The sequence below is a fragment of the Onychostoma macrolepis genome, chromosome 17 (assembly GCF_012432095.1).
Source record: "Onychostoma macrolepis isolate SWU-2019 chromosome 17, ASM1243209v1, whole genome shotgun sequence".
Classification (NCBI taxonomy): domain Eukaryota; kingdom Metazoa; phylum Chordata; class Actinopteri; order Cypriniformes; family Cyprinidae; genus Onychostoma; species Onychostoma macrolepis.
In genome coordinates this window covers 23,594,447-23,618,692 of record NC_081171.1, presented here as the reverse complement: position 1 = coordinate 23,618,692, position 24,246 = coordinate 23,594,447, and the positions used below count along the sequence as shown (strand labels likewise).

The window sequence follows — 24,246 nt, the reverse complement described above, 5'->3', positions numbered from 1 at the left end:
CAACTTGCTGCTGTTCTAAAGCCAAATTAGGCTACCTTATTTTTTTTTTCGGATCACAAAAGGAAGACATTATCAAAAAATAAATAAATAAAATAAAAGAAAAATGCGTGCACTTGTCCATTTAATAAATTTTACAAATTTTCAATCTTTTTACAAACATAAAACTATCCCATGCAACTCATTCCATATTCCAAGTGTTTATAACCCTTATTTTGCTTGCTCGCTCTAGTTTATAGTTTATTTGTACCGTCACAAGCAGTAATTTGTCAACCTGATGCTTGTTCCAAATTTGGCTACTTTATTTTTTGAGATTACAAATGAAGACATTATCCAAAAAACAACAAAAAACTAAAACAAAGCTTGCACTTGTCCATTTAATAAATTGTAAACCTTTCCAATCTTTTTACAAACATAAAATTGTCCCAGGCAACTCATTATATATTCCAAGTGTTCTGAAGGCATACTGTAGGGTTTGCCGAGAAACAAATCGAAAATGAAACCTATTATTAAGAGAAAATCTCCAGTCATTGCATTCATTCATTTATACGAGTACGCGGCAGTTCGCGCCGGTGCGCCTAGGAGAAGCACACAAGAGAGTCATTTTGAAACATCAAGATAAATAAAATTGTGACTTGAAACACAATACTTTCTTTACTGAGGTGAATCTCTGTTCTGAGACAGTCAGACAGCCTAGAATGCGCGCAAAGAGTGCTTCCTCATAATCACTAAAAGCTGTCACTCACTTCAGTTCATTGCGATCTCACGACGTTCCGTTAATAAGCTCTACACTGCACAATGAATCTCTTATTTACATCGTATCTACACTTTGTTATAATGAGATGATTCCCGAACTTGCAGAACTCAGCACTTGACAAAAACTCGGCATTTTGATCGGTAAGTGGATTCTAACTTAAACACTTCTGGTCACTGCGTTCAAGAAATCAGCGCACATGTCTGTGAACGGCTACATTGCTCAACGCTGCAGATATGTTTCTGCAATATTAGATGGGGCCCCCTGATTCCCCGGGGCCCTAAGCGGCCGCTTACCTCGCTTATTGGTTAAGTCCGCCCCTGGCTCTAGAGGAGATCTGCATGGAGGAATGGGCCAAAATACCAGCAACAGTGCGTGAAAACCTTGTGAAGACTTACAGAAAACGTTTGACCTCTGTCATTGCCAACAAAGGGTATATAACAAAGTATTGAGATGAAATTTTGTTATTGACCAAATACTTATTTTCCACCATAATTTGCAAATAAATTCTTTAAAAATCCTACAATGTGATTTTCTGGATTTTTTTTTCTCATTTTGTCTCTCATAGTTGAGGTATACCTATGATGAAAATTACAGGCCTCTCTCATCTTTTTAAGTGGGAGAACTTGCACAATTGGTGGCTGACTAAATACTTTTTTGCCCCACTGTACATCACCTTAAAATGCATTATTATGAAAACGTATGCTAATGATGGAGCATCAAACACTGTTGTAATTTTTTGAGGAGGGATTTGAACCTGTGTCCTTTTGCAAACACACACGGAATAGACAATTGTTTTTATACTGTACAAACTGTATTTTCTATCCTCTTTATGAGCCTACCCTCATAGAAATCTTACTGCTATTTTATATTTTCAAAAAACCTTATGTATGATTTTATAAGCTTTAAAACTGTATATTCTACCCCCTAACCCTAACCTTCAAGGAAAACTTTCTGCATCAAGAGATTTTCGAAAAAACTTTATTTAGTATGATTTATAAACTGTTTTCGTCACGGGGAAACCAAAAAAAAAAGAAAAGAAAAAACCCATAAAATGAAAAACACTATACTTGTGGGGACATTTGGCCACTTTGGAACTTTTCATTACTCCATAGGACACACTTATAGTGTTATAAAAATGCAAGTGTTTACAGAGCTTTATTTAGATTTTTTTTAAATACTTTGCATTTAAAATAAACTTCTAAATGTCTGTACAGTAGTCTCCAACAGATTACACAGTTTAGTAATTGTTTTGCTTCTCATTAAGTGATAAAAGGCAGTTGCAATTGTTGTACAAAATACACATACTCATCTTTGCACCAATAAAATGTGCAACACTTTATGTTTTACTACCAAAGTAATATTTATAATATTTAGGCCTGGTTTCACAGACAGGGCTTAGCCTAAACCAGGATTAGGCCATAGTTCAATTTGGACATAAGTAATTTTTATTAACATGCCTTAGAAAAAACATTACTGGTGTGCATCTTGAGACAAAACAAAGGCACTGATATGTTTTAAGATCATTCAGTGCAAGTTTATTTCAGTTGAAACAGCTCAGAATTACATTTTAGTCTGGGACTAGTTTTAAGCCTTGTCTGTGAAACCGGGGGTAAATTTACTAATATTTCTGCCATGATGCCGTGCTGCCATGATGGATTCTAACTTTGTTAGAATCAGGACATGCAAATACACTTGAACTCTGCTACTTACTTTCTGTTCCTACCTGCGGTATAACAAAAATGTTCTGCTCCTGTCTTTTATTTGGTCAAATATTGGAACACAGCATTACAGACTATTTTTAGACAGGATTAAGAAATGCTAATCATCTGCTTTGTTGATGTGTTCTATTCATGAGAAATTCAGCAACACTTCCTCATGAGGCTGCCCCTGATGTTTCTCTGTGGTACGGATGTATCGATCAGTAGCTGCGAGTGTCCGTTACCTGCAGGTGAAGCACTAAAGCCGGACAGCGTTTGAAATCTGCCTACGTCGCACAGACAAGCCTCTGTCAAAAATAGCTCCACAGGGTCATGGAGAAGCACAGAGACCATTCAGATATAGTGGAATATACATGGAAAGTCGACACCACAGGGCGCCCACTAAAAAATCATACATCCTGCTGTCATTAGTCATGACCTCCTTCATCGAAGCTGTACTGACAACATTACACCTCAGTATGCTTAAAACAGACAGACAGACAGATAGACAGACAAACAGATAGACCGACAGACAGATAGATAGATAGATAGATAGATAGATAGATAGATGAATGGTGGATGGGAGATGATGGGAGATTGAACAGAGGGGAAGAGCGCTAATATCACAAAGCCAAGATCCGTTATGCTGTAGACTCAGAGTGATCAATTTACACTAGGCCAGGAATAAAAGATGACATGCGCTGGCCCATGGTCACTAGCATAGTGTGCTGGGTCAGCAAGCACATCTACACACACACACACACACACACACACACACACACACACACACACACACTCGCTCACGCTCACAATGCCACTTTGTTGTTGTGATCCTGCTATCAAGCCATGGATCTCACCCTGCCTGAAATACAGGGAACTAGACTTTATAATGAAATGATGTTTTAAAGCAGTAAATACCAATATTATGTTTAAATGTTATGTGTAATTCACTGTGTTACTTGCTGTTTGCGTTGTATTTATTTTTGAGTGTTTTATGGTTAATGTGTTTAGATCAAAGGCATATTGTTTTAAAAAAATAAAAAAATGTGATTCATGCCAGCATTAATAGCCTCGTGGGCACTGCGCCGACCCACAGCACCATGGTGCCTCAGGCGTTCCGAGTTCAAGTCTCGGCTCGCGGACCTTTCCTGATCCCGTCATTTATGGTCCTATCCTCATAAAAGGTCAAGCAAACTAATCTTAAAAAATATAAATCTTTAAAAAATAAACTAAAATAAATCACACATGCAATGACTTCAATACACGATTTATGAGATGTCCTAATATCATAATGTAGAAAAAAAAAAAAAACTTGTTAAAAGAATTCAATTCTTGAAAAGAAAAGGTTTTGCCTATTTATTTCTTAGAAAATAATAATTGTATAAACTGTCATTGATTTGTATTGTAATATTGCCAAACGTTTGTCCACCAAACCATGATCATGTGATTCAACATGCAGAGGCCTGCAAAATGTAAAACTGGAAATTATATCATATGATATCATAGAGAGTACCTTTGCAGGCCCTCTTGATTGTTTGTCAAACTAAGTCTCTTAAAGTATACAGTTATGACCAAAAATATCGGCACCCTTGGTAAATATGATCAAAGAAGGCTGTGAAAACTAATCTGCATTGTTAATCCTTTTGATCTTTTATTTAAAGAATTCACAAAAATCTAACCTTTCATTGGAAAATAAGAATTTAAAATGGGGGGAAATATCATTATGAAATAAATGTTTTTCTCAAATACACGTTGGACACAATTATTGGCACCCCTAGAAATTCTTATGAGTAAACATCTCTGAAGTATATTCCCATTCATATTTACAATTTTGAGCACTCCAGGGTGATTATGAACATGAAATTATCCAGCCATGGCTTCCTGTTTCACAGAAATATAAATAGGAGGGAAAACAAAGCCCAAATTCCCTTAATCACCCATCACAATGAGAAAAAACAAAGAATATAGTTCTGATGTGCAGCAAAAGATAATTGAGCTTCACAAATTAGTGAAGTGGCTTTAAGAAAAGAGCTAGAGCAGTGAAAATTCCCATTTCCACCATCAGGGCAATAATTAAGAATTTCCAATCAACATAAAATGTTACGAAACTGCCTGGAAGAGAACGTGTGTCTATGTGTGTCGTCCTAATGCACTGTGAGAAGGAGAGTTTGAGTGGATAAAGACTCTCCAAGGACCACAGCTGGAGAATTGCAGAAAATAGTTGAGTCTCGGGGTCAGAAAACCTTTAAAAAAAAATTGTCAAACAGCACTTACATCACCACATGTTGTTAGGGAGGGTTTCAAGAAAAATTCTCCTCGCTCATCCAAAAACAAACTCCAGCATATTCAGTTGCCAGACATGACCGGAACTACAAATGGGACTGGCTTCTATGGTCAGATTAAACTAAAAAATGAGCTTTTTTAGCAGCAAACACTCAAGATGGGTTTGGGGAACACAGGGATAAAAAGTACCCCATGTGTACAATGAAATATACTGCTGTATTTTTGATGTTGTGGGCCTATATTTCTGCTGGAGGTCCTGGACATCTTGTTTAGACACATGGCATCATGGATTCTATCAAATACCAACAGATAAAAAATCAATAAGTGACTGACTCTGTTAGAAATCTTATAATGGGCCATGTTTGGATCTTCCAACCGTACAATAATCCAAATACAAACCTCAAAAACAACACAAAAATGGGTCACTGAGCACAAAACCAAGCTTCTGCTATGGCCATTCCAGTCCTCTGACCTGAACCCTGTAGAAAATCAGTGAGGTGAACTGAAGAGAAGCACCAGCATGGAGCTGGGAATCTACAGGGTCTGGAGTGATTCTGGATGAAGGAATGGTCTCTGATCTCTTGTCAGGTGTTCTGTAACCTCATCAGGCATTATAGGAGAAAATTTAGAGTTGTTAAACTGGCAAACAGAGGTTTCAAAAAGAATTGAATAAAAGGGTGCCATTAATTGTGGCCAATGTGTATTAGAGAAAAACATTTATTTCATAATGATATTTCCCCCCATTTTAAATTTTTATTATCCAATGAAAGGTTAGATTTTTGTGAATTTTTTAAATAAAAGATCAAAAGCATTAACAATGCAGATTAATTTTCACAGCCTTCTTTGATCATATTTACCAAGGGTGCAGATATTTTTGGCCATGACTGTATAATTTGTTGTTTTTATAACAAGGCAAGGTGAGGGGGCATTTACGCGACACTGTTTTCTATAAAACAATGGGAATGTTTTTTGCATTTTTGGGGCCTGAAAATACAAACTTTTAAAAACAGGTTTCAAAGTGCATGTAAATCAAACAAGGCCATGCTTACTAATGTGACAAGGTAAATCACAGAGAGCGCAACACTAAGCATCACATGCAACACCGCTTCCTTCACAAACTACTATATGAAAACCAAGGTTATTTTGCCACTAGCATAAACTGTATAACTTTTTAATGTCATTTGTTTTGCTTTATAATCCCGGACGAGCCCCCATAAAACGATACCATTATCATAATTTTTGTAAATACAAAAACATGAAAACAGCGATGTTATGTGCATATGTTCAGTTGTATTTCTTCTGTTTTTAGTACATTGCTGTTGTGTAAACATACCCTTAGTTTACTCTATGTAATAATAATAATAACTGATGATATTTGCAAACAAAAAATACCTTGATTTTTTAAAATAATGATTAATTATAAAATTATTGGACACTCACATATTCAAGAAAATACAAATAAAGATAAACGGAGCAATTCCAAGAGGGTCTTCGCACCTCGGTGCTCGGGCCCTAATTACATAAAGAATAATATACATAAATAACTTTTATTTATCATAGTCATTGACCTCTTTATAATCAACACTGCACCAGTGTCTGATTTGGTTTTTTTGAATTTTATAAAGGCTGGACATATTGGAAATGATGGTATGGTGTTCTTGTACGTTCCATGTGTTTGTCTTGTTGGCTTTTGAAAATCTAAGTATTCTAATCAACAGCATTAAGAACGCCTGCACTAACCAAAGTCCTTGGATACTTCAATGAACAGTACACAAGACCTTGACCTCACTTTGCATTATTGATTGCTGCTTCATATGACTTTCACCTTTCAAACAAAAAGGTATGTAAATTCAATGATGTTTAAAGAGCTGACAGTAAATGAAATCCTGCAAGAGCAATATTCTGCCCAGGAGAAGCCACAAAACTGCATTAATATAATAAATCTCATTTCACCTCAACACTTTATTAAATGACTTTGACTTAAATAATCCACAAAGCTACCTGACCTCCCAATACTACAAACCAGTGTTCACACTAAACAAACATGAACATGACCACAGGTACCCTCAATAGGACTTTTATTAGGGACAAAGTACAGCTAAGGAACTTACATATACATATACATATACATACAGGTGCATCTCAATAAATTAGAATTTCGTGGAAAAGTTCATTTATTTCAGTAATTCAACTCAAATTGTGAAACTCGTGTATTAAATAAATTCAGTGCACACAGACTGAAGTAGTTTAAGTCTTTGGTTCTTTTAATTGTGATGATTTTGGCTCACATTTAACAAAAACCCACCAATTCACTATCTCAACAAATTAGAATATGGTGACATGCCAATCAGCTAATCGACTCAAAACACCTGCAAAGGTTTCCTAAGCCTTCAAAATGGTCTCTCAGTTTGGTTCACTAGGCTACACAATCATGGGGAAGACTGCTGATCTGACAGTTGTCCAGAAGACAATCATTGACACCCTTCACAAGGAGGGTAAGCCACAAACATTCATTGCCAAAGAAGCTGGCCGTTCACAGAGTGCTGTATCCAAGCATGTTAACAGAAAGTTGAGTGGAAGGAAAAAGTGTGGAAGAAAAAGATGCACAACCAACCGAGAGAACCGCAGTCTCATGAGGGTTGTCAAGAAAAATTGATTCAAGAATTTGGGTGAACTTCACAAGGAATGGACTGAGGCTGGGGTCAAGGCATCAAGAGCCACCACACACAGATGTGTCAAGGAATTTGGCTACAGTTGTCGTATTCCTCTTGTTAAGCCACTCCTGAACCACAGACTTACCACTTACCTGGGCTAAGGAGAAGAAGAACTGGACTGTTGCCCAGTGGACCAAAGTCTTCTTTTCAGATGAGAGCAGGTTTTGTATTTCATTTGGAAACCAAGGTCCTAGAGTCTGGAGGAAGGGTGGAGAAGCTCATAGTCCAAGTTGCTTGAAATCCAGTGATAAGTTTCCACAGTCTGTGATGATTTGGGGTGCAATGTCATCTGCTGGTGTTGGTCCATTGTGTTTTTTGAAAACCAAAGTCACTGCACCCGCTTACCAAGAAATTTTGGAGCACTTCATGCTTCCTTCTGCTGACCAGCTTTTTAAAGATGCTGATTTCATTTTCTAGCAGGATTTGGCACCTGCCCACACTGCCAAAAGCACCAAAAGTTGGTTAAATGACCATGGTGTTGGTGTGCTTGACTGGCCAGCAAACTCGCCTGACCTGAACCCAATAGAGAATCTATGGGGTATTGTCAAGAGGAAAATGAGAAACAAGAGACCAAAAAATGCAGATGAGCTGAAACCCACTGTCAAAGAAACCTGGACTTCCATACCACCTCAGCAGTGCCACAAACTGATCTTCTCCATGCCACGCCGAATTGAGGCAGTAATTAAAGCAAAAGGAGCCCCTACCAAGTATTGAGTACATATACAGTAAATGAACATGCTTTCCAGAAGGCCAACAATTCACTAAAAATGTTTTCTTTTAATTGGTCTTATGAAGTATTCTAATTTGTTGAGATAGTGAATTGGTGGGTTTTTGTTAAATGTGAGCCAAAATCATCACAATTAAAAGAACCAAAGACTTAAACTACTTCAGTCTGTGTGCATTGAATTTATTTAATACACGAGTTTCACAATTTGAGTTGAATTACTGAAATAAATGAACTTTTCCACAACATTCTAATTTATTGAGATGCACCTGTATATATATATATATATATATATATATATATATATGTCTATACTACATGATATATATATGAAAGTGTTTATTTTAGGTGTACAAGTATATCACTGCTTTAACTTCACCACTTCAATTATACCTCTTTGCATTTCACTGAAATTAGTGTTAGTAAATTGAGAATAGAAAATAATACATTTAAAATACAAATACATGTAGTCTCTCTATACATATAAAGTTATAAACTGCATGTACTATATAATAATGCTGCAGTCTGACTCAAACTTGCATTGTAATAATGCACAGTCCTTATAATATCAAAAGTTATTCTCCAAGACTCCAAGAAAAAAGTTAGACTCCAAGAAGTATGTCAGATATGAGCACCTTTGTCCTGTCTGATGCTGAGCAATTCCAGATGTTTTTTTTTTTGAGACAGTTGCAGCTAAAACCACAACTCAACTCGCATGATGTCATTTTTAAACGGAAAAAACCTACCTGACAACTTTTTAGACATATTTTATACTGAAAAACGGGCTCCCACAGTGTGCACCCACACTGACAGACTTTTTATAGCCTGGGGATTGGCTGGATAGCTGAACAACCTGCAGACACCAACAATACCAGGGAACCGCAGGTCCAAGATGTGGAGGCACAGAAATGTCACATCAATGGTAAATCCCTGGTTTACCGCCCCAACATATTTTTACTGCGCTGCACAAAATGCTATTGTTATTTTACAGCAGTGAGATTCATAAGCATAATTTTACAAGAAGACATTTGGAACAGGAATTGGTAATATACACTGAATTATGATGAGCAGTTTGGTTGCTGACATGTCAAGCAGTGCTGCTAAAACTATTTATCTTATCATTTCTTAATTATTTTATCAGTTTATTTGACCTCGTTATATTTGTACTTTTTACTGTCAAAAAGCAAATTCTGTCACCCCATGTCAGTCAAAAAACTAAAAATTCATATGGATGACATTTATAATGGTTTAATGGTGGTTTTGCATCCTTTTTATGCTTGAAAGCCTCAGAAAAGAAAAGGCTTTGATATATGTTTAAACTGAGGTAACAGCACCTAAAATTTACACTCACTTACATACATTTTAACTTGAAATCTTGATGTAAAAAAATGAAAATATCATGTTATCATATCAGACTACTGTAAGCATTCTATTTTTCATTTTAATCAGAACCTGCAGAAGTAGTAGTATTAAACAGCACCTTTCATTCATATGTATTTATGAATAAATCAAATAAAAACTAATGAGCAATTAGCTTGTTTGAGAAAAGCAACGTATGTATCAAAATTGAAATCAGATAATCAATGTAATCAATATAAATCAAGCATCAGTTATCAATGTAAATCGAGCTACAGCTTCAGGTTTGCATAACAGTACAACCAGGACGTTTTAAAAACTGTGATCAGAAACATCACACAATCCCATAATGCAACAGTGCTGTGTGCTGTATGCTACCTGCTACTAACACCAGAGTCAGCACCAAAACACTAGTGAAATAATCAGACATCTCTTGTGTGGTAAAACCACATCTTTTCAACAGTATCCCTGAGGACTGAACTGTTCTTTTGAATCTAAACCAAACACAAGCACACAGGCAAGAAACAGTACGATTAACACAATCTTAAATACAAAAACATTCATTTTAACCACAGTCATTTTCAGAAATACAGCATAAATATGGATTAATAATGAAAATAAACACTGAAAATGAACCTTTGTACATTCTGGAATTTATGAAAGGGTAACACTTTACCAAAATGTTTCATTTGTTGACATTAGGTAACAACATCAGTTAACATGAACTAACAATAAGTCTAAAGCATTTATTAGTCTTAGTTAATGTTATGTTTAACATTTACTAATTCATTTTTAACATTTAAGGTTTTATGTTAACATTAGTTATTGTACTGTGAACTAACACAAATAAACAATGAATTGTTTTTTTTAGACTTAACAAATTGTAAAGTGTTACCCCTGAAGGACTCGGAAAACACAACAGCTGAAACCGGCATTGAATTAAATAAACAATCAGTACATTGTTAAATAAAATGTAATTTAATATTGAAAGTGTGATATAAACCGCTGAGGTGAGATTACGGCTCCTTTTCTGCTTGGTTGCAAACACACAAACTTCTGGAAACGAACACACACACACATAAACACACACTCAACACATTTCACACCATACTAACTTACAAACTTAATTATACATATCTCTATTTTTCACTTACTTACATCATCTTTCTTACATCTCTGCTCAAACACAGACTAGTTTAGATGTCTATAATACTAGTCTATAACTAAACTAGACTAACTCGAGTACTTCACAAGAACGTTTTCTCAGATTAGCAAATTTCTGGGGACAAATTTGTACTTTACATGTAATCAAAACCACACAAACGTTGGATTTTACCTTCAGAGATGGGGCAGGTGAGCACCTGAGCGCTATAGGAGCTGAGAGGGGCCACTCGGGCTGAGTGTTTCTTCATCCTCTCCTTCCTTGGGAGTCCTGAGCTTTTGGAAGTGTGTGTGTGCGTGTGTGTATGAGCGGCACGGCTCACCTCCTGCGACAAACCCACTTCATCCCCACGCGCATCTCTCCTGTCACTCCCACAGTCTCTTTCTGGTTCCTCTTGATATCTTTTACTTTGCTCTTCTCCTGCTGTTCTCTCTTTCTGCTAAGTGACAAACTTACTTCTCTTTCTCTCTGGCTCACACACACTCTCAGCGTGGCATATAACCGTACAGTCGTGCTCTAGTGTAGATGTTGCACTGTCATGCTGCTATTGTGCATCTCCTAGGGAGACTGAGCTTCAAGTGTGTGTGGAATGCAGTCATCCCCTTCATATCTCTCTCCCTCGGTTTCTCTCTCTCTCCCTGTCCCCGCCTCTTCTCCTGCTCAGAGTATCCTTTGCTGAGTTTGGAAGGTAACCAAGCAGCTCGGGCTAATTATGCTGCATAGGCCCCTCTCCTCTTTTTCTCTCTCTCCTCATCGTTCTTTTTGCTTTTCCAATCTGTCATTTTTCCAGTCAGTTCCATCTCTGCCATGTGAGATTGATGAGGCAGTATGAAAAAGATGAGTTATTTAGTAGAGTAAGAAAGTAGCTTTTTTCTTTTTCTTGCTCTCTCTCCTTGCCCAATCATGCTCTTTCCTTCTTTCATCAGCACTTGTGCTCCACTTGAAGGCCCTTCACTGCTCGCTTTAGCAGAGGTCTTGTCTTGCTGTCTGTGTCTCTGTAGCATTATGCTAATAAAACCGAGTACAGAGCCTTGGGGGACTCCATAAAAAGTCTTGTCTCTGAAAATTCTGTGCGTTCTTGGATGAAATGATCTCAAAAATCTCCTGTTAATCACTCAAAGTGTCAGGAAGTGGGAGTTTGGGAACTGTATTTTTGTTTAAGTGGGAACTACTTTTAGGATATTGATAGTTGATGATTACCATTTGGATAAAATTTAAATTCTGTAATCTTTTACTTGCCCTATTTGGTCTGTCTTCCTGTGGAACACAAAAGAATGTTAACGCTATACTTCTCCATAATATGAAAGACACAGTGACCATAATCGTAACTATAATAAAAACTAGCATAGTAAAATTTGAGAGTTCACCAAAAAGCCTATTCAAACCAAGACAATTTTTCTGCTTTTGTCAACTGTTTTTTTTCACGCATTGGTCTAAACAAATTAATCATATGCAAAAATCAGACCGCATCTCATACAAAAGACGATATTAAATATCAAAACATTCATAATTATGTTTATGTCAAAATTCTGAGGAAAAAATCATGCAAAACATTTGTGTTGGTGTGAACAGGTATTTATGTAGATTTTAAATGTGTGTAGATGAAATTTTTTTGTTTGTTTTTCACACAAGCTATGGAATGGTTTTGTGGTCACAATATGCTTTTGCGGTAACACTTTAGAATAGGGAACACTTATTCACTATTAACTACGACTTTTCCCTCAATAAACTCCTAATTTGCTGCTTATTAATAGTTAGTAAGGTAGTTGTTACGTTTAGGTATTGGGTAGGATTAGGGATGTAGAATAAGGTCATGTAGAATAAGGCATTAATATGTGCTTAATTACTACTAATAAATGGCTAATATTCTAGTAATATGCATGCTAATTAGCAGCTAGTTAAGAGACCTTAAAATAAAGTGTTACTGCTTTTGCTTTAGGAAAAGAGCAGCTTTAACATTTAACAAAGTATCATTTAACAAAAAGTCATAAATGTCATAAAATGATGCTTGTGAGAATTTATTTTTATGTTTTGGTGAACTATTCTATAAAAGTTGCTTTACTGTGTGAGCTGTGCTGTACTGGGATTTTATCGGACTAAAGGGAGTCTTTAAATCACAGACCGATTCAAGTATCGAGTACCCCTTTAGTAGGCCTGCCTGGTCAGAGCAGGGCCCATTACACCCTGTCTGCGGTTTTCATGGCCTTGCATTTAATATGTCTCAATGATGCTTGTTCCAGTGGTCCCAGCCATGCATTCGATTAGCGAAACACCCACACACACCTACATCCGTTTCTTCCCATTTCACACAACCTTACACAAAATAAAGCTTTCTGCCTCTCATTCATTCACGTTGGCTTGATTTAACACCACACACACAAACACGTACTGCATTGTGGTCCACCACATACTCCTGAACTGAAATGAAGCTTGTTTGCTTAGCCAGCTCTTATTATACTGGCAAATTTGTAGCAGGATTTTAAGAAGAGTCAGATTTCTAGGATGAGCTCAAAAAGTGTCACCCAACAGCAGTTCTGGTTGTGCTATGCCAGGAAATGTACCTCACTGCCACTGTGTTTATTTCTTCCTTGAACAAACAAGTTCATACATTCAAGCTTCCTACATTTTCGCAAATTAATGTGTGTGTGTGTGTGTGTATATATATATATATATATATATATTATTAAATGTGTGTGTGTGTGTGTGTGTGTGTGTGTGTAAATATTATATATATAAATATGATTGAGTCATTTTTACTTGTGTAGACCACTGGCTGGTACCCACAACCACATACACCCACATAACTACCATTAACTCAACTGATTGTTCTGTTTCCTAACACTTGACCTACTGCTTCAATCTGACTTGGAAGTCATTTGAAATACTCTACATTTTGATCCAGTATGGTTCAATTACTGACATAAAGATCCAGACTGTGACTTGGGACAAAAGGACACTGAACTGAGAGTTGACTATAAAGACAATGGTCCTTTAAGGTATTTGGGCATTAAAGCCACCATTAAAATATCTGGATTTTGCTGCATTCTGTACATGCATCATTGCATCTAGAAACAAAATGATTCTGGACCTTTACTGGGTCTAATTTTTAGTGGATGTATGTAAGTCAATTCCCCTTCAGTTCACACAAAAGTCCTATCAGAGTAACAGCAGGTGTAGTACAAAGAATTATGGTCATGTTCCACTAAGTTACACAACTATAAAATGCCTAAATGGCATGCACCTCTATTCAAGTTTTAGGTTGGTAAAAAATACAGTAATGTTGTAAAATATTATTACAATTTAAAATAACTGCTTTCTAAATTAATCTATTTAAAAATGTAATTCACTCTTGTGATGCAAAGCCGAATTTTTGGCATCATTACTCCAGAAATGATTCTAATATGCTGATTTGGTGCTCAAAACTATTTCATATTATTATCAATGTCAAAAATATATTTTTGTGGAAACCATGATACATTTTATGTATAAAGATTCTTTGATGAATAGAAAAAAACCAGCAACAACTTTACAGATAATTTTGATTAATTTAATGCAGTCTCTTGCTGAAAAGTATTCAATTCTTTATAACTTTAAAAACACATTTTGAACAGTATAGTTAAATTTATAACTCAAAAGAAACTTACAGTGGAACTTAGTTATCAGTGCAATGGCATTCAAACATTTTTATTTCTATCATAAAGGTCCAAATAGTTTTTAGATCCACTGTAATATAATTTAACATAAATGTTTTATTGGACCATGAGTTGTTTCTTTACACATACACAGAAAGTGCATCTACAACCCTTTCCCTCTAGTCAACTGAGTTTGCATTCAATCACGTATATCAATATCTTTCCTGTGTGCACATATATACAGCTCTTCACAACCATAAAATATAAACCCCAGCTGTGCAAAGAAAGACAGAAATATTGAAAGACAGATTAATATTTCTGCAGTTGAAATATAAGCTTATATTACATATTCACACACACTAGATGATGGATTTTGTGTCAAGGCTCCATAAATTTTGTGATGCCAAGAAGAAAATTAAACCACAGCCTTTTTAATGACTTAACTTTTCTCTTGCTGATATATTATTAAAATACTGCAGACACTACACTAAAATCAACTCCTCCTGTGCGGAAAATAAAAAAAGCACTAATATGGACCTATACTGAGTAGTGGTTATATTTTCAACCTATTTTTCAAACAGACACCTGCAATTCGAGATGTCTGTTGTTTCATCCCAGTGTCCCCCTCCTCTTGCATCCTGCCATAGCAACGCCTGGCCCTTGTGTTCCACCTTCGACGCAGCCATCGCGGCCCCATTCAGAACCTTTGTCATTTAGATCAGTGCCATGTTCCTCCACCATTGTCCACAGACCTGCTGCATCCTTTATGTGCGTCTATTAGCTGCGTTCTACAAGACGAGAGCGAGACGAGAGGGGAATAGTGCACCCACACGCTATGAGTATTACACACACTTCATAACCAATTCGTCACAACCCCATAACAAACTTACATTAGTGGAGGAGCTGTGTGATTTGCATAAATATGAACTTTGTTGTCTTTATCGCTTTAGAATCATGATTACCATTTTGAAAATAAATTCTAAAGGCCAGGCTACACAGGCTAGGACACAACCTGACGGACTCTTTTCTGTTATCAAATACGGAAGCCCATTACTGCTGCATAAGAAAGAAAGTCATGCTTTGGTGAATATAAATTATGACATAGAAAGTCATATGCTATATCAAAATGAAATATGAGATGCTAAGTCATAATGAGATAAAAAGAGACAAAAAGTCAAAATTATGAGATACTAAGTCAATTACGTGATAAAGATTTTAAGTCATACTTTTGACATAATTGCATGTAATAATCTTGACATCTCATAATTATGATTCAGTATCATAATTAAACTGTAAAAATGGTGTGATCATTAAGTCATGACAACACGTTTTACATTACTTTAAATAATCAAAGTTAAGCAATATTGACTTTTTAAATTAAAAAAAAAGTTCTACAAGATTCATGTTTTTAAGTCAGTTTAATGTAATATAAGTTGAAATTACAGCTTATACAGCTAAATTAATTGTACTTAAAAATTTAAGGCAGCAACTTTTGAAAATGTATTTATTTTTATATTACATACATATATATATTTTTATTTTTATTTTTTTACAGTTAGTATCTCTTTTTTTTTCTTTTAATAATTTCTTATGTGGCATAAATAGGCTTCCATAAGCACATTTTAACATCAAGTTTTCAGATAATTAGTTATCAAAACTTCTTGTGGTTTGAAGCAGCAAATTGGATGTGGAGGTCAATTTTCTGCTGGTTAGTTTTAGCATTTAAGCCCTTCTAGTAGATCCTTTAACTAAAATGTTTTTGCAAATAAGTGCCATGAGCAAAGATGGCCATGTCCAAGTTGTTACTTTTAGAGCTTCACATATTGGAATACTAACAGTTAGCTTTCCTGTATAATACATCTCTTTAGAACCACTGTAAAATGAGAAGAGTGACACCTTTTGGCCAGGCAAAGGGGTCGCAGCTCCTCTATGAATTCAAACTTTAAGATTTTTTGTTGCCAGTCATTCCCCAACCCTAATGCTAAGCATATTTGAACCTTGGTAGCAGCAAATGTGCACACGATCAATATTTACCCCGTAAATGTGTACGTGTGTGTGATTCAGCATTCTGAGTAAGAGGGATTATGATTATATCATCATGAATCAATGAAAGAGTGCAGAGATATTTGTCAAATGACCAGATGGGGGCAGCACAGGAGTGCACAGAAAGTATAAAAGTATGATATATTCCGGAAATTTTGTGCTGATGCAGCATATAAACATGTTTCCTCCAATTACAAACAAGTCACAAATACAGATGAGAGATTTACTAAAGCTGAAAGGTTCTGTGATTATTATTATTATTATTATTATCATAATCACAACAATTATAACTCCAATAAACCCTGTAGGAAATGTCTGAAAACATCAATGACTGTACGAGAAGTCCAAAAGTTTGGAAAAGCCCCAGGCAAAGTGGGGTTTTGGACAACTTCAGCAGAAATCAATATTATTTTGTGATGACTTTGCATTAATAAGGGACAACACAAATTATGCATACATTTTATTAAATAAAAATGAATTCACAACATTGAAAATACTAGAGCTGCATATAATCTCTAAACTGTGTTCTGATTGGTCTGTTGCGTTCTAACATTAATTGGCAATCAATCAGTAAAGCCATAAAGGTGTGTGTGACCCAATAATCTAGAGAAAAGAACCCTTGGCCAGTGTTATTTTAATGATATTTAGTTATATATATTTGATTTCATAAATTCACTATAAATCACCTAAAAAGTATTTGAAAAAGTTTTATGTTAAGTTCTAACATAATTTGTTTTCAGTTGTAACTTGCTTTGACATGTACCTATTGTAACAACATTCAGACAAGTGTGTACATTAATGGTCTCAGATGTTGTGATATTTTTAGTCTTTTTATTTTTTTTTTAGAAACGAGTCAACGACACCTTTTTAGAGCAGTGTCTGATACTGTCTATTCTGATAACACACAAAAAATTGAATTTGTGTATTCAATCACAACTGGGAACTCTGACTTCACACGGGGTTATTATAGTTAACTAAACCTAAAACCAAAACCATAAAAAAACGTTCCTTGAAATGCAATAAACAACAACCGAAAAAAACTTTTTAAATAACTACAACTAAAAACTGTGTAGACTTATTTAAAAAATAAAGCTAATAAAATTGTCAAAAATATACAAGAACATTTCTAATACTTTAACTAAAATTTAAATGAAAAAGAAAATGTAATAGAGAAATATTAGTAAACTATAATAGCATCTCAATGATACTAAAAATAATGCTGACTTGAAGTGTGAACATTGTTTTCTATTTGGGTTAATGATTCAGGAACGATTACTTACGTCAGCTGTCTGTTCTGAAGTCTGTAAAGCTCCCAAGTGAGACTACAGTTAACAGCGTCTCTCTGGCTAAGTAGATGAGAAGAGTCCCATTAGGCCTGTAGCTAAAAATAGCTCTCTAGGCGAGGTGGTCTGGGCAGAGATGGAGGGGGGCATTTGTGCGCTGCAGTTAGAGCAACCACTGCAGATACGTTTAGATGATTGGGTCACATTGACTCTGCTGTCTCTATGTAAGAGAGCTCAGAAGACAACAGATGACACCAACAGATTGTTTCTGGCAAAGGCTTTGCTGGATGATTCTTTCTTGGTCTTACTCAAGATGGGTTTGATGGCTTTTTTCAGCTAATTAGCAAACAGTTGCAAACAGTTTCCAGAGTGTAAGCTTTTTGTAGGATCTGTGCAAGACAGCATATGCATGTTGTAAAGCTGCAGCAGATATTTCAGCCAATCTGATCGGATGCAATTACATCCAGCTAGTAGGAAAGTACCATCATGGGTTGGTTAGGAGCTGCTGAGGTTCAGTAGCTTCAAGTTATAATATACATGAAGACATGAACTAATCTCCCCTTACAGTTTACTTGTAGAATAGTCATGATGAACAGAACATGTAAGAATCAAACTTTTGGTCTAAGAGCTTATTTTGTGCAATAAACCAAAAGCCAATGGAAAATTCTTCTGGGTTTTTGTTGAGGGAGCCAAGGCGATGCGGATGCGCAGCGTTTTTTTTTTTTTTTTTAGTTGAGGTGCTTTGGTTGTTATCATATGTAATATCCATTGAAGTAATATGGCAGAAGCATAGCAAATGAAATTTCTCCAAGCATTATTTTTCATAAGAGGGCCCCAAATCACAACTTTGTATTTTTTTAAGCGTGTCTTCTTGTGCTTTAACGAACAAATACACCATGCCAATTTGAACATTCAAGCTATTTTAACACATTCTTGTGTATGAAGACTTGAATTACAGCTCCATTCAGTGTGTTCTGTATGTACAGCACGCTCACATAGAGCTGCGTCTCTGACAAAGCACAAGCTCTGAATGTTTTTTCCATGTCTTCTTGTGCTTGAATGGACAAATACATACAACAATACCCATATTGGCATGTATCCTCGGAAACAGTCGGTTATATGTCTTGAGTGAACTTAAACAGTTGAGAAGGAAATCGGATGTGTATCAATACATTAGACCCGTGAATTGTAAAGTGACCACATATAATTTACCAGGTGATATCGGTGTCCTTAATGTTAATCCAATAAAAAATTTAATAAATAAATAAATATTGAATATAGATAAAATCACTCACTGCACTCACTGTTATTTGACATTTGATTATTCAATTTCTGTACTTGGACACCTACAAATCTAAAAACGCTCTTTTAATTTGTATCTTTGTTCTATTTATTTATTTGTGGTATTGCTTGTAATTTGTTCATTTGTTCTCATTTACTGACTGTTTACTTTAATAATATTTGAAATTTGTTAGGCTAGTTCTTTTTACTGTCGTAGTGAAATCTGAATCGAGAATTGTAAGCTTATTTATTAGAATAAAAGATAACATGGGTCAAAAACAATAATAACAACATTTTAAGTAAAAATCCGAACCACTAAAATTAAAGCTTTAAAAAAATTGTCTTGAAATAAAAGTTACTTGAAAAATAAAAAATTCTATGTTACATTAAACAAGTAAATTATTTCAATTTCTTATTCAGTTTCTTTCAATTTCTTACTAAATGTCATAAGAAAAACACATAGAAAAAGAAAAAAATCTGGAAGAAGGGGGACCAAGTTTCTGCCTTGCATACCCTCTTAAAACTCTTCATGGCGCCCCTGCATCCAGCCTAGTTAAAAGTGAAGAGAAAAAAGTTCAATATAGATTAAAAATCAGCAGTGCCTGCATAGCACTTATGATGGCTAGTTACCCTGTCAGTGGGGTAATAATATATGGTTTCTTTTCTCTAGATTATTGGGTCACACACACCTTTATAGCTTTACTGATTGATTGCCAATTAATGTTAGAACACAACAGGCCAAGCAGAACACAGTTTAGAGATGATTAATCAATAGCTATTTTTCCATGTTGTGAAATCATTATTTATGTAATACAGTGCTTACATATTTTGTGTTGTCCCTTATTAATGCAGAATCATCACAATATAAGGATTTATGATGATGTTGTCCAAAACCCCTCTTTGCCTGGGGCGTATAGTGTTATACGCATCAGCTATTTCAATTTTAGTCTTAGTCTTAGTCCCGTGGTAAAATGTCCTTGTTAGTTTTTATCATATTTAGTCAACCTTATCCTGTTTAGTTTTAGTCAAGTGTTAGTCGACTAAAATTTTAGTCTAGTTTTAGTCCAAGAAAATCTAAAGTATTTCAGTCTAGTTTTAGTCAATGAAAACTTGACATTTTAGAAATAAGATTATTATTAATTAACCATACAGCAGTATTCATTTTGGAAGTCATTTTTAATTTAGTCTTAGTCTTACTCAAATGTACATTTTAGTTATCATATTTAGACAACCTTGTCCTGTTTTTGTTTAGTCAGGTTTTAGTCAATGAAATCTTTTCGTCATTCTGTGTAATGGTTAAACTGATTTTTTTTTGCTCAAAATTATAAACATAATGATTGTTGTCATTTCAGAAATTTACTTCTGCGTTTCAGGTATTGCACTTTCACCAGTAAGCAGAAATCAATAGAACGTAAACTCATGGTGTAGGCCTACCTATTTTACCTAATCTAGTGTACTGATTTATTATAGGCTTTTTATGATATAAATTAATACCAAAGACTTATGCAATCTCTCCGTCTACATTATGAAAACTGGTAAAACAAACGAAAAATATTATAACAGTGAAATTCCTAGTAATTCCACTAATTCCAAATGGCAATAGCCCATTTCTCTATTAAAACAACAGCGGTTGAGTAAGTGCATTTATTCAGCAATCACAATCGCAAACAGTATAGTCCAGATCTCACGACAGATCTCTTTTTTTGAATACATTTTAGTCTCGTCTTATTTCGTCAACGAAATTGCATGTTGATATAATCACAGTTATCGTTTATTGACCTTATTATCATCCTGTCTTAGTCATGGGAAAAAAGCTCTCAACCAACATTTTTCGTCATAGTCTTCGTTAATTAACACCGCGTTTCCAAAGTTTTGGATGGCAGTGTAGATATGCACATATTACAGTAAGAGTGTCACCCACACAAATATGCCAGTCCAATGCATAGCATTTTATATTTTTAAATAAAAATTATACATTAATTATAATATATTTTATAAATATACAAAACCTTAGTATGTGTTGCTTTTTGAAATTGTGCAAACATTAAATGAAACTGGAATTTGAATTTATACTGGAAAAGAAAAGGTCCAACAAACACTAATGGTTGAGATGTTCTTGAGGATGACCTTCAGCTTCCATGTCCCAGTAAGAAAGCCTCCCCTAAAATGTGTTTTAGGTTCAAATTTACAGTAAGTCTGTCAATGGCCGCTTTTCACAATCCAATCAATCCCGCTCAAAAATTTTTTAGTTTAATACCATGTTTCATTTAGTAAACTTTGCCAATAAAGAGGTCACAAACACTCTTTCATCTTGACTTTAACAAATTAAACTGTTGCATTCATTAATCATGAAAAGACTCAGGATTAAATATGCAATTGACGATAAGGATTAGTGCGAAACCAACACTTAACTAGTTTTACAAAGCATCAATTTTGGGCTTTGACATCAATTACAGACAGAGTACACTCTTAAAAAATAAAGGTGCTTCACGATGCCATAGAAGAACCTTTTGCTCTAAATGGTTCCATAAAGAACCTTTAACATCTGAAGAACCTTTCTGTTTCACAAAAGGTACTTTGTGGCAAAAAAAAAAAAAAAGGTTCTCCAGATAAGAAAGAGATGGTTCTTTAAAGAACCTTTGACTGAATGGTTCTTTGTGGAACCAAAAATGGTTCTTCTATGGCATTGCTGTGAAGAACCTTTTTGAAGCACCTTTATTTTTAAGAGTGTACAGACAGAGTTCTTTGGGATGGATGGTGATTACAACTAGTTCTGTTAAATAATAGTGCTTTCACATTGTTCTTCTTGCCTGTCTATGACTGACACTTTAATTCACTACATATACTGCTGAGTCAGGTCTTAAAACAGCGGTGAGCGTGGCATAGTCTCCGAGGACACATTTCAATCTGACACCTTCGCATTAAAAAAAAAGTCTTCTAAAAACCTTTAGAGACTTTTGGTTGAGCACAGTAAAAAGCACTCATAAAAACAAAAATGTTTTAGAAAATTGTCTTCTTTATTTGAAGCCATTTGAATAGATTGTTTTTTTTTTTTTGCTTTAATTGGCATATCTGGCACAGACCATAATGTGTGATGTGCTTATGTAACAAAACGAGTGGCAAAGATGAATGCAACGCCGAGTTCTACCATCCTCAGGGACTTCAAGACATCACACACAAATGCATGCACACATACACTACTGATATTCATTAGACATGATTCATGCACTTACTACTTACACACTGCACCAGTGAAATAATGGCACACCAGAGACACGGGCTACACCACTGCTCGTGCATTGGCCATTGTGTGATATGTGTACGTACACTACAATAATAATAAAAATCATTCAAATCCTGCATGCTTACAACAGCGGAACCTCACATCTGTCCAAGACTCTTTCGATTGCATAAAAATAGACTGAGGTATTGAAATTCAGGAATGGCACACATACTATAATTAGGATCCAATCATCACTCTACTCCATTCACACTGTCATTTTAATAAGTGTTCAACAAATAAGTGTCTTTCAACCTGTGCATTTTGTCTAACCACACATCTTGCAATGTGTATGATTTCTTGTTTACTTGTAATCACTGTCATTGAATTTGCGAGTGTGCTGTGCAGTACGATTTAGCTGTATTTATAAACAAGTCTGTTTCATAAAACATAAGCCAATAAAAGGTAATAAAAGCCATATGTATTTAACCTACCACACAGTTGACTGCATAGATTTGCAATATTTGTTGACACTAAATTACTTCACTAATGGATCTGAACTGTCTATAAAGGGGCATTTTATTATTATATCACCTATTATACTATTTGTTACATTTTGAATAGTTTTAATGTAATTAATTCTTTATTTTCTATTTTTATTTCTTATATCTACTTCTATCCTGTTCACCTTTCTATTATATTTCACATTATATTCTATAGCCTACTGTTACATTCAAAACTTTGACAGAAAGTTCTGCCGACTGAATTCATGTGTTGTTCAGATTTATGCAGTGAGCACATAACTTATGAACAAAGCACCCTACAAACAAAATGAGACAGTCCACACAGCATGTGTTTCCTTTACATTCATATTCATAGATTCATCGTTCAAGGCCAACACAGCGTGACTTGATCTCGACACCATTACTATTGCATTTGTTATTGCGTGTGTTTTTTTGGACACTTACTTCTGTGGCTGGAGTACCCGGGTTTATAGCCGTAATAACCGGTGATTCGTAAAATCCGATCCTCAATGTCATGGACCCCGTTGGCCGTCACTTCAGGCGCATTCCAGCGGTTGTTCACCTGCGGAGACGCCTTGCCCGCTAGGTGCGGACTCTTGCCCGGTAGGTGCTCCAGGCGAAAGCAGGGCTCCTCTCCCAAATTCTGGATCTCCGTGCTGCTCATTTTACCTCCGCACGGGCAAAACGGCACCTTTTAGATTACAAGCGAAAACCATACGAAACCCGCTGTTGAGAGCATCACCCGAGTCAAATTCCTGCACACATTGCTTTGAGGAGTCGCTCAGGGTTGTGTGAAACTTGCCCAGCGCCCTTCATGCATCAGACAGCAGGGGGCGTCACGCTGCTCCGAACAGATGGCAGCAAGCACTGGGAGGTCCGATTCATTTTGACGAATCGGTTCGTTTCGGTGAACCGTTTCATTAAAACGATTCACCGATTCGTTTCAGTTTCCATCGTTTTATTTTTGTGGTAAAATGCATTTTATTTGCATATTGTATTTTTACTTTAGTAATGTGATTTGATTGTGTGAAGATGCGGTTTTGTTTTTGGGATATATATAACCCACTTCACACTCACAGTTTTACTCCTGTGATTTAGGCTACAAACGCGATTCGGTTCGAATGGATCAATAAAAAGAACCCAAAAGAACGATTCGCTCGAGATTCGGATATCACGGTAGAGTGGACGCAGTGGAGTGCCGTCGTTATTACAAAAGAGGAGACACGAGTGCATCGTGGTGGTGCCATAATCATGTTACTATTGGGCTCCTCCCTGAAATATTTTAACATGCAATGTTGCGCCTTTCAAGGCATTGCAGTGACAAGGCATATGATCTTAAGCATGTCATAATATTGCATGCCAACTAGTGGTAGCCCATATGAAATCTTAAATATTTTGGTCTAACACAGAAAAGGTGGACATAAATAAGTGGATATGACAGTGAGCAGGGTGTTATATATTTTCTGGAAAATGCTTTGGAAAAGGTTTTTAGCCTATAGTGTAAAACTGAGATAGACAAATAGGCTATAATAGACCCAGATAGCACATGTAGGCCCATGTCTGCAAGATGTCT

The 24,246-nt window shown here is 35.6% G+C and overlaps 1 protein-coding gene across 2 annotated transcripts in view; it reads right to left on the bottom strand.

Annotated features, from left to right (window-relative positions):
- slc35f4 (solute carrier family 35 member F4) overlaps nucleotides 1-23,481 on the bottom strand; it is a 35,973-nt gene extending 12,492 nt beyond the window's left edge. For both annotated transcript variants that reach the window (XR_009266616.1, XM_058748341.1), the window contains exon 1: nucleotides 23,118-23,481. Coding sequence is in view for 1 of the 2 variants with exons in the window: in XM_058748341.1 (XP_058604324.1) it covers nucleotides 23,118-23,337 (220 nt within the window). In the remaining variant the exon portion in view is untranslated. The remainder of the gene's footprint in view (nucleotides 1-23,117) is intronic.
- Between the last annotated feature and the right edge of the window lie 765 nt (nucleotides 23,482-24,246).